Source organism: Pseudonaja textilis, chromosome 5 (genome assembly GCF_049901715.1).
Source record: "Pseudonaja textilis isolate UNSWEBS1 chromosome 5, rPseTex1.2, whole genome shotgun sequence".
In the NCBI taxonomy this organism is placed as follows: Eukaryota; Metazoa; Chordata; class Lepidosauria; order Squamata; family Elapidae; genus Pseudonaja; species Pseudonaja textilis.
Genome location: NC_141994.1, coordinates 44,091,017 through 44,109,410, shown reverse-complemented (window position 1 = coordinate 44,109,410; position 18,394 = coordinate 44,091,017). Strand labels below are relative to the sequence as shown.

Below are 18,394 nucleotides of genomic sequence, written 5' to 3'. Positions count from 1 at the left end.
AAACTGTTGATTTTTTGTGGCAAAATGGTTCATATTTTAGAGGAGAGAATCTGGCACAGATGCATTAGCCTCCTGCAAATAAAACTCCCACCAAACATTTCAGGCCTACAGGTTCAGAGTCATCATTGGCCATTTTTAAAAAAGGGTTCTCCCCCAAGCAATATGTACTGCCTACACCTATCTTAAGCAAAAGAATAAAAAATAGATCCATATACTGATGACAAACCATATTCTTCCTCTGTACAATCTACTTCTGATGATACCGAGAATGATCCAGTGGCAATACCCATTATGTTCTCTATAATCCTAATCATTAGTGGTCTGCTTATGTCTTAAACTATTAAAATGATGCAAAAAGACTAAAGTGCCTGGATCTGGGGGCAGGGGAGGTGTGATGTAAGAATGGAAGTTTGATATCCCTTATGTGTTAAGGGCAAAATAAATCTATGTATTGTAAGAAACACAAGAAGCTCACTGAAGCAAAGGACAAAATTGGCTTTATTTTCAAAGACACTGTTATCTTTACAGGCCAGGTCAGGAATTGTATCCTATATTACTAGACAAGGCAACTCCAAATGCAATTCTGGGAACCAAATTTAAACAAGACACTATCCACTGACAGAACTTTTCATATAAGGCAGGGGAAAGAGAAATTCCAAAGCCAACGCTCTTTCAGTCAACTGATGTGCCATAATAGCAATTGGTTTAAGTTGGTGACAATGTAATCTTCCGACCAAAGGCACTTCAAGAATTGATCCTGTGCAACCAGAGAAATGCTTTGTCCCTGTTGATTTTTGTGTGATTATTTTCAAGGTAGCAATAGCCTGTATTGGCTAAATTTCTTTTCACAATAAAAGGATTGGGTTATGTGGAAGAAGCATGGCATGCATGTGCCAGAAACTGACACACTTGGAATTAGCACAAGCAGCAGCAGAAGCAAAAAGAGAAAACCAGGTAAAATTCATTCTGTCCATTCCTTTTTAATAGCCAAGTTCCATTCCCAGGTAAGATGGTTGTGCTTATCATCATCAGTGAAGAGGGACTTATTGCAGTAGTTTCCTCGGGCCACCATGCCCTTTGGTGCTTCCTCAATAGGTGTCATGAATTCATACTCTTCTGGCCGCGGCCCATAGCTGCCCACCATGAATACAGCCTTATCCACTAGGAGAGAACAAGCCATAGAAAGACAGTGTATCAGAAGGTAGGACAGAAATAGAATGGAACACAAAACACAAACAATTTTAAAATGCAATACAAACAGTTCATGTAATAGTGACTGCAGTTTTCCATCACCTGGACTGAATTCAGGTTATATCAGCCTTTAGAAGATTTATCAATACTCAGAAACCATCCCAGAAAGGAATTTGGAACAAACTTTAATTAATTTATATTCTCTATATGATAGAAAATAACAACAATAGCATTCCTCCAAGTTTCCAAAATGCAGTTTGTAAAAAATGCCTCAAATCCTCCAAGATTATTAAATGTTTCCACATTTCAATGTTCTCACATAGGTTTTCGACCTCCCTCAATTTCCCTAATGTTTTCATTGTTTTCAGAAAGTCATTAAAACTTGACTGTTTCAAAGGGTCATGAGAATGTACTTGCTGTGAGCGGAGAACTTCCGATTTTAAGAATCTGCTTTCTGCTTGATTATTTCTTTGGTGTGAAAGTTTATTGAAACGGTTTTGTTTCCTTTCTTTTTCTTTTATGGGATTTATTTTTTGTTGATACAATTTATTGTTTTAAATCTTATTGTATGCTATATAAACCTCTTAACAGATTTTTCTGAAGTTTTATACAGGGAGGGAGGGGAGGGGAGGGAGGACAGACGGACTTTGGAGCAATTAAAATTAGGATAGAAGAGACAGCCCAAGTTAGGTCAAGTCCTCTGATGTTATAAGGGAATTTTCTCTCTGGGGTCTGACATTCCATACAAATGTCTATAAATAAGGGGTTTTTCAGGCATCTAGCTAGATGCCCAGGGGTGGGATTCTACCAGTTCGCACCTATTCGCTAGAACCGGTTGTTAACATTCTAAGCAGTTCAGAGAACCAGTTTTTAGAAGAAATTACTGGCCTAATCCTGTAAGGAAGGCAGGAAGGAAACATTCTGGTATTGCTAACAGAAACTGCCTCTCCGTTAACCCTTATTACATTCTTGGCAGGACTAGACTTCCTGTCTCAGGAACTTCTCTGGCATTTTTTTCCCTCCTTTGCTGGTACTTTGCTTGTGTGGAATGACCATTCAAAGTTACAATGACACTGAAAAAAGTGATTTATGACCATTTTTCGCACTTACAACTGTTGCAGCATTCCCACAGTCATGAGAGGCCAGGCGAGGAGATGCATGCCTCGATGTGAGTGATATTGAGTTGGCCACACCCAGCCAGTAACATGACCACCAAGCCATGTCCACCCAGTCACATGACCACCAAGCCATGCCCACAGAACCGGTTGTTAAAAATTTTGAATCCCACCCCTGTGTATGCCCAATGTTTACCATGCAAACAGAAATATCAACAAAATAATTTCTGCTCCTGTGGATAGCAATTGTTGTATTACAGCTTAGTGGCAAAAGCTTTCTGCCATATTTGCATTGTACAAAAAGGGAAATGATCACTTTATCTACAAAGTGTGAAAGGCAAGTTATACAGTACAACCACATCAAGGTGATTTTTGAAAGAACACGCAAACAAGGCTATGCTTATAGTAGTATCATCTACAGGTATTGAAGAGAAGACAAAAATGATTTCATATATTCACCTTTCACTCCTTTCCGGTAAGTGTTCTGGAGATATTTCAAACCAGATACAATATCTTTATTTACCTGCAAGAAAAAATAGTCCATTGAGTGAGGTAATTCAGTTCAAATTTTCAATACACTTCCTTTGGGATATTGTAGGGGGGAAAAACCATTCTGTAACTAAACAAAACAATATATTTATTTATTGTTACAGTTTATGAGGCTCATGTGATTAGGAGATTAATCATCAAAATCTAAATTGAAAATACAGTGAAGGGTAAATTTAACAGCCCAAATCTTCATACACTCAACCATAAAGGCCTGTAGTTCGACTTAAGATTCCTCACGACAGCTTGAATAAATCACATCAGATCTTCAGCTAGTTTTTATATTGTGCCAACCAATGAAACTGCCGCTATCTCTTTGTCAGACATTTAGAATTTGAATTAATGTAATCATCAATGGAAATGAAACGCTACATCCAGCATAATTACGAGTTATATTTGTCTGATTCTGGTTACTCTTCTTTAAGAGAAGGAAAAAATAAAGCAGTTTTCAGCAATGTAGCCTACCAGTGTAACCACTTCTGCATTTTGCCCAGATGACACTTTCCTTTAAGAGGTCATTTTACATTAAATAAAATTTGGGGGAAAGGTATTAAAGACCAGCAGTTGGATATATTTAGGATTAAATATATTTGGGGGGAAACCCCTAATATATTTTGGGACAATACACTTCTTAATTTTATTTGTTGCTGATGCACTGTTCTGAAATACAGTAATAAATCTGTAACACAAACAATGATATATATTAAGCTAAACTGATAAAAAAGCCAAGTTAATAAAAGTAATTGAATTCATGTTTCTTTTTCTGCTTCTAATTAAGTTGCACAAGGGGAAAAAACTTTTTATCAGTTTTGTTGTATCATAATGTAAGAATAATGCATAGTTTCATTTAAGTGTACTTTGTCTTTAGTAGAATACAAATAATTAGCCCAGTCAAAAGAATTAAAGAATACAAGAATACTGGGAATACTTTCCTTTCTTCCTGTAGACAATGCAAACTTCTTATTTTGATTAAAGCTTTATTATTTAAATTGATAGGTGTGACATTTATGAACTAGCAATGTACACATTTGCACTACAAGAGGCCTTAAGTGAAGATATGCAGAATGGAATAGACTCCAGCTCCAGAAAATTTCTGTAGGAAAGTCACTTACTTTGAAATGGATCTTGACTCTATATTCAGCTCCTTCTTTTAATACAAAGGTCTCTTTCTTCAGAGCCTCAAGGTCCCCTAGAACAGGGAAAATGCCTTAATCAATCAGGTTAAAAGATGTGGAAGAGAACAGCTTCCTTTCCATGGATTCATTTGATTGTACATATGCATAAGCAGTGGTGTGCTGGTACACATTTAATGAAAGGCTCTACTGGCTCCACTGCTATCACACAGCTAGTTACCAAACAGCTGACAGGCACACAAGGCATGGTAGCTCAGCTCTGCTCTCAATCAGCTGGCAAAATTCCAGAAAATCAGCTCTCACAAGTCAATATGAGGCAACTCTAGCACTTTATTGCATATAAGCATATCTGTGTTGCAAACATATGTTAGTATTTTGCTTGTTTTAAGCAGCAGGTGGTAGTTTAAACAAAATAAACAAACAATAAAGAAAATAACTTTGCTCAAAGAATTCCAGAAAGCACATGAAAAGAGAAGGTTTTTTAGTTCTAACCCCCACCCCCCCCAATTCTTCCACTGCAACATAATGTTTTTCCAAGGAAACGGAAGCCACTCTTTTATGTTTAATGTATTAAATATGTTGTTTAGATGTACCAGATAAGTATGCAGCAAGTATCTTGCCAATGAACATGAAATGTAAAAGTGCATGCATTAATGAACCAGAACCAGTATATATCTATTCCTGTGAATTAGTGCATATGAGCATACTTGCATTATTCCAATTTATTTAAAAAACTATGCACTGTAAGCATTCTTGTATAACTATAAAAATGCATATTTGTGTAAATAAAAGCTAGCAGCATTCACACAGATTTTATAATGCATTTATCAACAAACCATTTGCTTCCCCTGGAGATTTCAGCTACAGAGGAAGCATCTGTGCTTTGCTAAACCATGACTTCCTCTCTTATCAAGCAAGAACCCATATAAGGCAAACTGTGACTATTTCTTGCTGATGTTAAACTCCTGGGAACACAGACTGTTACTTAAGTATGCAGAAGGAATTATTGCAGTGGTGATATGCCAATAATGAAGAGATCTAAGCAGGCAGCCTTCTGGCTCTACTTGAACACACTAAAAACTTGATCTGTGAGATAATTGACTATATCCACTACCACTATATTTTAGTTATTTAGTTCATTTAAATTACATACTCTCTCAACATACAACTCAGGACAGTATATAAGTAAAACAACAATAATGCTATGAAATATTTATTATGCCAGAGGCAATTGAATAATCAAAGATAAACTCTCCAGACAGATTCACAAAACCACCTGATCCAGTGCCTGAAAGAAAAGTTAAATCTTCAAGGTCTTACAAAAGGCAGGAAGGATCAGAGCTATCCAGTTTTCATAACATTTCTCAGGAAATATGAAGCATGTCAACTCTGTTAGAGCTTATCAGAAAAGGCAGGGATAATCAGAGACAAGTGGTTCTACAAATAACTAGGGCACATTCCATTAAGAGCTTTACCACTGATAACCAGCACATTGAGATGTGTCCAGAAGCTTATGGACAACCAATGCTGGTGACAAAATAACAGCATATTGTAGGTATACAAAGATGAGCCCATAATTATTAAGGCCATTACATTCTGGACCAACGGTCAGAGTGGATTTCAAGGGCAGCCATAAACACTAATTCAAAGAAGAGGAGATAAAGGCATGAGTGATTATGAGATGGAAAATATAAATTTCTGCAAAGGGCCTCTCAATCTTGATTTCCATCTTCTCTTCAACAGATATCATGAGCTTAGAGGTTCCTAGCCTGAACCCTGGGTCTGCCTGGCAGAAAGCAACCTCATTCAGAACTAAAGGTGGAAGATCTCCAGGTTCATCAGGCCCCCAAATCTCCAGCTACATGGACTTGTTTAGGATTAAGATTGAACCTGTTCCTCTCCATACAGACCCCAGAACCTCTAGACACTGAGTCAGTGACTTGAAAATATTGCTTGAGCAACTAGAGGGTGAGATGTATAATTTGTTATCATAAGCATATGGGCAGTACCTTACCCTATGCCAAAGGATGACATAACCCAGAGCCTCATGAAGATGTCATCCAGGAGCAGAGAGAGAATTGAGCCATGAAGCACTTCATCCCAAACAGGAACCTGGTGAGATTTGAACTGCCAAATTGCAGGCAGACAGCAGTCAGCAACAGTACCCTGAAGTACTGCACTCTAACCATTGTGCCACTCATTGCCAACAGCAATCCCATCTCTTCTCTGGAACTGAGCTACACAAACAGGGTTTCACATCTAGTCATCTGTGGAAAACTACTTCTGAAAGTCACAAGAGATTCCCAGACAGCAGTATTCATCCTCCTATCCCTACCTGGGAGATGTAGCTGGTGCCACACCCCAGGCCCAATTGGTAACATTTCTAAGAGCCCCATTCTCATCCACTAAGTCTCAGTAATACACAGCAGGTTGGCTCTCAGAAGAGCCTTCATTTCAGGCAGAACTGGCGTTAAACTGCTATAGCTTAAGCCATGGACTATTGAGCACATAATATCCAGGCTAAAAAGCAACATCGGTACTAGCTGCTAAGTGAACTTTCCCAGAGAGTGGCCCACCATGCTTCCTACCTTATCTCCCTCTACCCTTCCCTACGTTGTTTTATGCTTCCACACTCCAATCAAGTCAGCATAATCCAAACCTTGTCTATTTTTCCCAGTATATGACCCCATCCCATCCAACACCTATGTGTCACCAACTAATTCCAACTAATCCCATTCTACTTGGTCAACCACCACAGACACAACACCCATTATAAAATTCTAAAGTTAGAAAGAGCCACAAAAATGCAGCTTTAGCATCTCTAACAGATGGCCATCTAGCTTCTACTTAGATACCTCCTACACTTTGTTAGTTCTTTTTAAATTTTACATTTAAATCTTTTTTTTTTTAAATAGGAAATAACTCATGGTAGCCAGAAGAAATAAGAATATTCGGACATTAGATAGTTTAAAAGTCAGAAATCCCCTGTTCAAAATCTCTCCTACCTGGAATCTCAGCAAACACACAATAAGCTGTTTCTAAGATTCATCACACTCTGTTTCCCAACCCATCTGCAACTGATAAAAAATAACTGCTTAAAACCCCTTCCTTATAAGGAAAAAAATGGAAGAATTGGTGTTTTTAAATAGTTCTGAGGGAATGCATAGAGGCATCTGCTAGAAGTTTACATAATTACATAAACTAGACAAACAGAAGGTTTACTTTTCTTTCATAATTATTGGACCAACATAATTAAATTCATTGGTAATGGATTCAATCACTGCCACAAGAGTTGTTCACTCTTGATGATTTAAGGCATTGGACTAATAAGTTTTCTTAAATTCATAAGTTTAGTTTTGGACTATTTTTAGATAGTAGTTTAAGGGGAAGAATGATACAGGCCAGGAGGCTACCCACTCCTACCTTAAATTCCCTCCCTCCAACTGTCCAAGAGCTTCACATTCCTTCATGTTACATCACTGAATCACCAGCTGACCTTAAGTAGCCTTCCAGAAGATTGAGGACTGAGTTGCACTATCTAATACCTTAGAGGTTATCCATCCCAATCCTACTTAATTCAACATTCACAAAATCAATTTCAAAAGGAAGCAAGGCCCAGAATTCCATTCAACCTGCTATATAATGAGGAGAGAATGTTTCCTACCAGTGAGGTCCATGGTGATTGGTCCTGGAGCAGTGTCACATACAAGAGTAAGTCGAGTGACGGTCACATTCGGAAGTGTTGGGTCTGTGGTGTCAGGAAAAGGATAAAAAGTTTATTAAGCAAATATTGAGAAACCTGGGGTACTTCCTTGGTTTTTTTTAATGCAAAATTTATCTTCCTACACCCTTCATGTGCAAAGAAAATCAGCATTTTACTTAACAGTTAATATCAACCTTTTTTCCGAAACATTATTAGTTTTGGTCATGCAGGGAAATTCAATCAGATCTCACTGTTCCCATTCACACCCTCCGTAGAGGGACTTCTAGTTTGTTTTTTTAATACATTTACAAGACTGTCTTATCTCTGGATAACAATTAAAATAGAATAAAAGCACAACCAATAATTAAAAACATAAATAATATGAATAGCTGCCAAGAATAATCGAATACTTTCCAAGAATAAATGTAAACAAATAGGTAGCAGTCAACATAACCAAAAAGTTATATGAGTTGCATGAATTATCTTTGCTGAAATATACACCAGGGGCAGTAAATTAATAATGCTTCAGGTTTTGTTGCTAACTTCAAGTATTAATAATATAAATATATCTCAACTACTTTCTTCATATGCTAAGAAATACAGCAATGTGTCTACCTAGTACTGTTGTCAACTTGACTGGAATCTTTATTCCAGAACTTGGCTAGAAGACTCTCTCAGCATTGATCCTTTTAAACTATTTTAGACTCTCTGAGCAGATTTGATCCTTTTAAACTATGTTCTTGCTCCTATACTGAATAGCGAAGTCCTCCACCCAACCAAAAGGACAGAAGTAAACTTGCATACTGAAAATAGAATCCATGTCACCTTAAAAACAACACTGAAAGTTGATCTTCAATTATGGTAAAATATGCTCAGATCAACGTTAATACAGCCACCTGGAGTCACTTTATCAGTGAGATGGCAGCACAGAAATTAAATAAATAAATAGTAACTTCTCTTTCATTTTTAGGATCAAATTTAATGTTCTCCATCACTGACAATATTCATTTCATCACACATGGTTGGTTCTTCTTTTCCAGCTGTACCTGCAACCACTGGTACATCCCCCAGCAAAGACTTCTTGTACTTTGCAAGGCTTTCATCGTCTTTGTCCAGCTCCTGTAATTCCTGAAGTGTCTTTTGAGGTGGAGGCTTGTAGTTTAGTTTATCATCTAGCTCATCGTCATCTTCTTCCACGTGTACCTCAGGGTCTTTCTCAGTCATGACTGTTGGCTACAAAAGAAAGATTTGCCAGCTTAGGGCACTGAGTAAGGTACTGATTACAAGGTGTGTAAATCCTTGGCTGGCTTTCAGCAACAAAGAGAACAATTGTGGGAGTGAAGGTCACAGGCACAGCCATTTAAATACTTTTATAAGCAAATTTGATCAGACATTTAACCTGGCAATAGATATTTTGTCAAATTCAGATATCCAGCAGCTAGACTGATTTTTTTTTTCTATAAGGAGAGAGAGATGCTATTTCTAGATGGAAGAATATAATCACTCTTAACTATTAGACCAAGACCCACTTTGCTGAATAATCTTCTCACTTGCAATTTGCTCATCCCAGATTCATGACATTGGTTGTATAAAAGAACCAAACTGACCCCCAGAATTTGTCAATCATTCCACCTCTCAAATATTTTAATGGTGGGGGACATAGCACAAAAAACAGCATCTAATCTGGCCAACTGAAACAGCCACTGATATTCCTGTCTCCCCAAAATAGATTTAATCAATAACTACAGCAAGATAATTTTAAAACTATATTCTCTCTTTCTGTTTATACACACATATATATGCACACATATATGTAAAATGCTGTACATGCTGAGTTCTCGTAACAAAACCAATATCAGCTATAAAATATAACCATTTTAAGAGGTATGGACTCATTAGAATTCCCTAGCCAGCATTTTCTAGATTGAGAAATACTATACTAGATTCACACATCAAGGTCAGATCATGAGGGAAGACTCCCTCTATCCTCTGGACACCCATCACCACCTCTTTCTCTTTGGTAAACCTTCACACCTACAACAGAAACAGCAGCAGAATCTCAAATGTTGCTATAAAAGCTTAATCATATCTCTTGACATCTACATTACTAACAAAAAAAAAATCCTCTGCTCTCTGTGAAAGTAGAGATTCTGGAATATGAGCTGTTTGCTCTCATCTTACACACCAAACATGAATGCATACTAAGGCATCTTTCCCAATCTGGTATCTTCAGATGTGCAGAATTTCAATTCCTATATTCCTGGAATTTCATACTGGCTGAGAATTCTGGAGAAGGGTGCTAATGTGAGTTTTTGCTCATATACTTCCCACAATATACTCACCTCTATGACATAAATCTAAACACAGCCATACATGAGCATTTACATAGCCATACGTGTTTACACAACCATACATGAGTATAACAACTGAGAGCTCTAATTTAAGAGCCAAACATTTACAGGCTAAGGACTGCAACTAGATTCAGTCCTATTTTTGAAATATATGCTGGTATGCTGAGATTGAAATTCTTGAGCAGAAAAATAAGTACATAACCTTATTATTTGTATCAGTAACAAAATACTTCAAAATACTGCTTCCACTATGACCAGCAAATCCTCCAACTAAAGAACTTCTTTGTGCCACATTGACAAAGATAAATAGACCTTCAGAAGCCATAGCAGCCACATTACTGAATAATAGCTATTTCAAACCTTCATTGACACAACAGCAATAGAAATAAATCAAATAGTTCATGCAATACCATACAGAGATTTACATCAAAAGCAGACAATGAAGGAAAATACCTGAATGGATCTTATTAACAATTTTTTTAAGCTGATCAGTCCAACTGCAAATATCATGTAATTTCCAACTGCACACCATTTAAAATAGCTGTTGTCTGTATGGTGACCAGGTCCCCTTCTTATGCAGGAAGGAAACATGTGCCTTGTTCCTATGACAACCCATGCCCTGGCTACAGACTCCAAGGAGCTACCACAATCTGTAACACTGAAACTTCTCTGAAATTGGGGGAAGCAAGACAAAAATCAGTAAGCAATATGCTCAAGGACTTAAAATGGAACTCCCTTTTCAGCACCAGAAGAAGCAGTCTGCTGTTAGGTTCTTGACTAAGGAAGGATAAAAACACAACACTAAATAAAGAAGATAAAAAGCCGAGTAGAAAATTATTGCTAATCCATGGCACACAGTAGCCATGTTACGCTTGTTTTTAATCTGAGTTCTTGAACAACTACAATGGAAGAGACATATGACATTTGGCTCAAGAACAGATGTTCTGTTCTAATATCCCCTAACCTCACACATTCCAGATGCATCAGGGTTGCCAAAATTCATGTATGCAATGATAAAGAATGGCATAATTTTTTGCTAATCTTTCATGCCCTTGCATGGATAACAGAAATAATAGATAAAGACACAATATGGCAGGCAGCCTATTTTACTCAGAACAAAATATATTTATTTGAATTTGTGCAAGTAGTGGGCATGCATGCACGTGAAACCATACCCCACTCCCACCCCATTGCTGCCAGTCAGCAAACCTTTCTGGCTCTATTGCAGTGGTCCCCAACCTTTTTGGGGTTGGGACTTTCTGCTCTATTGGAGGTTTGGATGTGGATATTTTTCAGTGGAAATCATAACTTGAATTATGGCTAGTTTAGTGCAAGGGTTATTCATGAACCCTACTAAGAAGTTAGTTTATTTGAATCCTTAATGTGTCATATTCAAGCAATACAAACTAATGAATCTAAGCTAGAAGTAAAATTCTCAAACCTGAAGGTAAATACAAATTCAGCAACTTATAGGATGCTGAAAATTGTAGTTCAATAGCAACCATTTGGACCTCAGATTCTTTATTGGCATATGATAGTAGCTAACTTAGTATAAGACTCCAACCATTATAATCCTCCAACTTTACCTTAAATGAACATTACAGCAATAAGGTGTTTTTTTTTCATTCAAATAGACCTAATATGATGTTATGGCTTGCTCAACATCACAGAGTGATGCCTAGCCAGGTTCTGAAGAACCTGTTCTGGTCTCATAAAAATTCAAATCTGAGATCTTATAGGTCAGTTTTTCCTTGCAGTAAATAGTCAGTTTATTAAAACCTCATTTTTTAATTGTAAGAACAAAATAACGGGATTGATTCGTGGTTCAGAAGATATGCAAATGAAGTTCCTGTTAATCTGAAGCAGATACCCACTGCCAAGTGAGAGAGGATTTTGCAATGATAGATAGATCATTAAAATGTAAAGAATGACAAGAAATATTAAGAAATTAATTGTGCCTCAGTGCAGATAGCTGCTGACCCCCATCTCATTTTAATTATGGAGGATTTAGGGCACAAGCTGCTACAAGCAGGGTACCCTGGGATCTCTTTGGATCAGATTGCATCCAAGCATGGCTAAGTGCCAATAGGGTTTAGGATTTAAGTTATATCGACTGCTGATAGCCAATTATTATGAAGGAAACAATCTCTTAAATTAGAAGGTCTGGAGTAACTAGTTAGCATTTGGAAGCAAAGAGTAAACAAAGACAACCTGAAAATTTATAGATTTTCAATAACTGTTGATTACAAAAATTGCTCTGAAAGGTAGGACGTGACAAAAATCTAAATAACAAGTAAAAATATGCATATCCTTAAATATTATGAAACTTTAATTGCAGATAAATTATTCACAAGTTCTGCCCTTTAGTTTTCTGTTAAAATTTTTTTATTCAAATAAGCAAATGTTTTCCTTCTTTAACATATTATTTCATTGTATTTGCTACACATCTCCTATAGCGGTTCTGTGTTTATACCCTGTATTTTAATTTTATACATAATACCACTGTGCTTTGATGTTCCCATATTTTTTAAAAAAAATTGTGAACAGTTACTGCAAAAATGGGGGGAGCCTGGAGCTAAATAGGAAGAAAAAGGTAGCAGTTTCACAGGTAGCAGTTTCTCAAGAAGAGTGAATTTATCCTCTCTTTAATTAGAATCCCATAAATTAAAAGCACAACAAAAGAACAGTTAAATTCTCATTCTTCTTCTCATTGCTATATAATTAGCAATATTATGGAAAAAGAACTATGTCCCATAAATGATTTTACATCTCTGCTACTTATCTTACTTAGGACTCATCAAGCAATTATTGTATCTAGAAAGCTCTTGAAGGTTTCTATTTCTGTAAAGCTTCAAAATATGCAGGCTACATAATACAAGAATATATTTTAGTATGATTTCCTGTGTACCCAGCCATTAAAGCACTTGCTTATTATCTACAAAAGCATATGCAAATTGTGGAGCTGATTAACTTACTTCTTCCTCCCAAGAAACTTGATCACACCTTATACTTCTCAGCAGTACTTTTTAAAATAAGGAACAGAATCTTTCCAGATGAGATATTTGGATTACAACACTTTTCTTCAGCAGTTTGATGAGCTTTTATAATCATTTTTTGGTCTAACTAGATCCGTACCACTTCCCATGTCTGTTAAGAGCTTCCTACTTATGCCCTTATTGCATTTCTGCTTTAAATGCTAAATTTTGGAGTTCATTAAGCCAAGAAGATGGAAACAAGAATTTATATAAATTCATTAAATATATATGGCTTTTCTCTTGGCCAATTATTCTTAATGGTGAATATATAATTCCTCATTCTATATTGGGAGGACCTTGGATAGAATATATGTTCTTAGAAGAGTTACAAGTCAATCCAAAATCCATCTACTTGTCCTGTATAACTAACACCTGTGAACTGTCAGGAGTCAGCACATCTCTTAAGCTACAGAAGTTAAAATCTTCTACAGAAGATAGTGTCTTTACTTTCAGTCAATAAGCTCAGTTAAGGAGCTTGCAACATCACCTTCCTCCTGATTACATGCTTGTAAGCTTATTATGTCATCAGAGCTTATATTAGTTGCCGTTTGTAGCTTCTCAGACATAGAATTTATCATTGTTATCACTATTGGTGATCATAAATTATGGTACAAGGCATCTAAAAATGCAGTTGCTTCAGATTTGATTGTCACTGGGTGCCAGGCATGAAGGAAAGGAAAGATGAGAAGGCAGCACCGCACTTACTAACCAGACATTTTGGTTAGGAGTACCATAGGAAGTCAGCCACACCCTTAACCCTTTGCAGCCAACAAGGGGTTACTGCTTCCTGCCTGAAATTTAGATAAGAACGGGCAATAAGTTGTCAGGTTTCTCAGCCCCTAGAATTCTAGGTGATTTGTTCTGGTGCTTCCTGGGACTTTGGTGACTGCAGGACTAATGGCAGTTGCAGCCCCAAATATCCAAAAGTCACCAGGCCACCTACCATTAGCCCACGCTAATGAATATCTATAAAATAATGGGAGTGGGGGAGATGTTTCAGTCTACAGGAATGACGGAATAGGACGCGCAATGGATTTTTCCGTGGGCAAGGACTGCTCCTTTTCCCTCCCCTCACCCTCAAATTGTGGAGCAGGCAAAATTCATCAGTTTTTTGCAGCAAAGGCGCCAAGCAGTGCTTTTTGCAGCCTTCTTTGGCCGTCTCCCCAAGAAGCGACTCCCACAAGCAGCGGATTGCGCTGAAGCTTTCCCTGCATTGCAGAGCCATCGCCCTGAAGACGCTGCTCCTCCTAACCTCCCCTCCTCCCCTTTGCTCTAGAGCCACCTTTTCTGGCCGCTTTCCCCGGCTTCAGGGAACCCTTCCAGGGGGCTTCAAGAGCCTCTCCTCATCGGGAGTACTGGGCCGCCTCGCTTTTCGCTTCTTCTTTCACCTGCCCGCCTCGTACTTACCGGTACTTGCGGGCTGCTGCGTCCGGGGTTCCTTTCTGTCTCAGCGTTGGCAGTTAAAAGCAGGAAGGAAGTTGGTTAAAAAAAATAATCATTTGCAAAAAATCCGACTGGAAGAGGAAGCTGCGGCGTTGCTAGTTCTTCTATCGCGCACAGTTTATTTAGAGTCTCATTGTTCTGGGCACACAAACTCACAAAGTACAATAAAGCATAAAAGATGATTAGGTGTCTGTGTGAACTCCTTAAGTATCCTCGCTTGTGGTCCTTAGGCATTCGTGGGTTATTTCCCCTTGTATGCATGCATTCCTTCGGGATGTAGACATTGGAAACTCTATAAGCAGCGATAAGTGCCTTGGATTCATGTTTGGCTGTGATGTTACCGAGGATTCTAAAGGATGCTATTTCTGGGAGATAATAGTTATTAGAGTAGGGGGGAAAAAACCCACAGCTCATTTTTCACCCTCTATTTAAAAAGTCAGCTAGTGTTTCAGTTTTCTCCCATCTGGATGTTCTGCCTTGATTATAATCACACACTTCAGAAGCATTAGGTATTTGGGGAGGAGAGCTATGTTTTTTTATTAAATCCGAACGCAATAGGAAAATTATTTGTATATGTATATGTATCTATATGCAACCTACTTTATGAATTTGTTTTGCAAAAATCTATAGAATATTAACTACTTTGTGGGCTGTGTTTCAACAATGCCTAGTCATCTATGCTTTCATTCTGAATAAAATTTGAAAACAGGAAAATTATTGCTGAAAGACTTGGCAAATACATCCCCCCAAAAAGTACATTAATTGCAGTGGGACAGAAACTTGTTTTCATTGAGATCAAGTGACACCAGAAATTCCTTATAGGGGTGAATCCAACTTTTTTCCTTAGGGTAAAAAATGGACATCTCTAATGCTGTACAGCCTAACAATCTGGTATTGATTCATAAACAAGTCCTATGCATTTCTTCAATCTTATTTAGAAGAATAAACTTATCATGTATAGATTACAGCCACGGTGGAATACTTCCATTCCTTGACTGAAACAATCTTAGTATTGTTTTTATCATATCAGTATTAAAGCAATGTTTCTACCCCAAGCCAATAGCAGCCAATGGCAGCCAAGAAATGTATAAACTTAAGATATGTCACCCTTTATGTTGAAACAGAAATCAAAGGGCCAGCAGTGTGTGACAGCAGAGCTGGTCCTAATGGCTGTTTCAAGCTAATGTGGATATGCTCTTCCCCCCCAGGCTCCTAGTCAGCCTCATCTGCCAACATTCTCTTGTCTCCTAAAAGAACTGGACACAGCAACCTCAAGCCAATGGTCTGTCAGAATGTGCATTAGCAATTGATTGCTCAGCCAACAGTACTGCACATGCTCTCGCTCTGTGGCCTCAAGTGATTAACTCAAGGCGGAAACAGTGCAATAAGAGGCGGGCCAAACAATGTGGAAACCAGCATTTGTTGCATATAGGATGGGGGTGGGGATCCTAAATAGGCTTGTAACTCAACTCCTTTATTTCTCTAATCCTTTTTTTTGGGGGGTGTTATAATGGCTTGGAGCTTAAGCACATAGAGATGAATGACAAAATCCTGCTGCCAGAATCTTTCCATTCCTGCCAAAGCACCATGATGGGAAGATTTTTCCCATTCATTGCTGATACATAGAAGAGAGAAGACAGCAAAGCAGGGGAAATCAAACAATTGCTTTGCTTATCACGGGCTGCACATGGCAAACCAAGACAAAACCATTCAATAGCAAGCCCAAAACTCATATGCATGTTATTTCTGGTTGACTCAATGAGGAATGGATAACATTCTGAAGAAGAATTCACCAGACTTGAGATTACTTTAAAACGGAAGTCCTTCCTTTTTTTATTGATGTATCCATCAATAGGGCAGGGTTATAGTATTTCTGGCTTTCCAGCCTGTGATGAATAGTAGAAACCATCTGCAGTGGGCTTTGATTCTCTCAGTGTGGACTCTTGACACACACAGATACCCGAGATTCACAGCATTCATTATTTGATCTCATCTATGAGATACCAGGGCTCTTGCATATTTAACAGCTATAGAGAAGATATTTCAGTTAGTGTACTATAGGTTATCATATAAGTTTTTCTATAAAGGGAATTTATAAAATGTAAAAGTGCAGACAATGATAGCCTAAAAACAGACTTTTAAAAGTATTATGACTGTTATTAATGTAAATTCCTTGACCTTGAAAAAAATAGTTATGCAGTTGTTTTGGAATGTTAACAGTTTTCCTTAAAAACAGCCTCAAGTTCATATGAAATTTCATGGTCATTCTCAAAAATAATCAATATTATATGTGTAGTTTTTACACATGCCAAATGAGACTTTGGTACTATGTCTATCTTTTCATCCATAGAATAATTCTCTGGAAACTAAACAGGAGTAAACCAAATTTGGAGTGGAGAGGAGAAATTGACAAAAGAAAAATCAAGTTTAAATATGGAAAGAATCAGCAAGTCTGCAGGGGGAAAATTGGGCAGAGCTTGTTGCTGATTCCTTCATTCTAAGCCCCTTCCTTCCCACTCACATGACACAGATTGGAGCTATTTATTATTAAAAGGTTGGAAGATTTCCAAAAGTCATACCCTAGACTTTCCTTCCTTGTTTCTGGTGTTTACTATTATGATTGCCTTGCATTAAGATTTCTCGGAGTTCTTCGAATTTCAGATCATTTTAGAATAATAACTTGATGATATGTATCAGTATGCAAACTTCTCTTATTGCTAGTGTCCTGTTGGCAAACTTTACAAATGATTCATAAAATACGACAAGCCTATTCAACTATTCCTTTTGAATACATGTAAATTGAACTCACATTAAAAGCTGTACAAGAATCCCTTATGTATGTATTTTAAAAGGCAATTGGTGTATCGAATTGTTTTCTAGTCACTTAGCAGTTGATAACTATGTATCTTACTTAATAACCAGTTTAATAATATTCAATTCTTAGGATATAGCAGGAATTGTGTCTAAATGAAGATTGGTACAGCGATGAAACTGGTGCTAATATATGTATAAAGATACATGCTTAAATAAATCTATATAAAATAATAAAGGCTCTTGAATTAATTCCTGTCATCTATATTTTTCATGTAGCTCATTTAATAATTTGATAAACTGTTTTATTATTCAAAAGCACTGAGCTATCTTGCTCAGTTTAATTTTTCCTGAGTGCTCCCAATGCATTGAACTACAGCTGAACCCTAATATAACTTTCCTTTATGGTTTAGTGAGTCATGCAAACTGTTAAAAATGGATTAATTCAGTAAACAGGTGATTTCACTATGAGTTAGCAAATTGATAAATACCAACAACATATTACATATTAATTAATGTTTGGTTAAATGTAATGAATAAATCCTCTTTGTACATTACAATCTTGGTACATTATGGGATGCACACAAAATGGTGTGACCTTTACAACAAACAATGATTAATCCAGTATATGAACCAAGCTACTGATTCTTGTCTTAAGAAAAAAGATTATTTTAGCTTTACTCTAAAATGTTTCAGATAAAATATTCCAAGTTCAACAACATATTTTCCTTAGTCATGTGCTCTAAATCTGATGATCAAAGAGGAGTTATCTACCAAGAAGTAAGTATCCACCAAATATCTACTTTAATTACTTTTGGATAATTGAAAAACAAGATATTGTAACTCGGAGGTGTGAATCTGGCAGCCCAAGGGCCTGATGTGTCATGCCTAGACCATGCCTACCCCAGCTCCGTGAATGGGAAAAACTTCACGAAACAACATGGCGCCGCAAGTTTGACACCCATGTTGTAACTGAACTTTTGTTTTAGAGGAAACTGCTCTATTTTGGTGACAATCTTTGTTTCCACCTCTTATTTGCAGGTGTTTAACCTCTGATTCATGTCAT

The 18,394-nt window shown here is 37.2% G+C and overlaps 1 protein-coding gene across 4 annotated transcripts; it reads right to left on the bottom strand.

Moving 5' to 3' along the window:
• Positions 1-480: 480 nt before the first annotated feature.
• ARHGDIB (Rho GDP dissociation inhibitor beta) lies at positions 481-14,868 on the bottom strand. 4 transcript variants are annotated; one of them, XM_026697767.2, is made up of 6 exons: positions 14,482-14,868; positions 8,735-8,921; positions 7,650-7,733; positions 3,965-4,041; positions 2,766-2,829; positions 481-1,161 (listed from the first exon to the last, which is right to left on the bottom strand). In XM_026697767.2, exons 2-6 carry the CDS (start codon positions 8,910-8,912, stop codon positions 962-964), a joined length of 603 nt encoding a protein of 200 aa, XP_026553552.1. In that variant the 5' UTR covers positions 8,913-8,921; positions 14,482-14,868; the 3' UTR covers positions 481-961. The 4 variants fall into 4 exon arrangements, with proteins under 4 accessions (XP_026553552.1, XP_087790810.1, XP_087790811.1 ...); XM_087934684.1 differs by lacking the exon at positions 14,482-14,868 and adding an exon at positions 14,357-14,479; XM_087934685.1 differs by lacking the exon at positions 14,482-14,868 and adding an exon at positions 13,015-14,197.
• Between the last annotated feature and the right edge of the window lie 3,526 nt (positions 14,869-18,394).

Bases quoted from the DNA above. Each gene is read 5' to 3' on its own strand.
- ARHGDIB (XM_026697761.2), bottom strand. From the start codon at position 10,549: ATGATATTTGCAGTTGGACTGATCAGCTTAAAAAAATTGTTAATAAGA. The intron at 7,734-8,734 runs GTACAGCTGGAA...CTGACACCACAG, and splicing joins GGATGTACCAGTGGTTGCAG to ACCCAACACTTCCGAATGTG. The intron at 1,162-2,765 runs GTGAATATATGA...GTTCTCTCCTAG, and splicing joins TTACCGGAAAGGAGTGAAAG to TGGATAAGGCTGTATTCATG.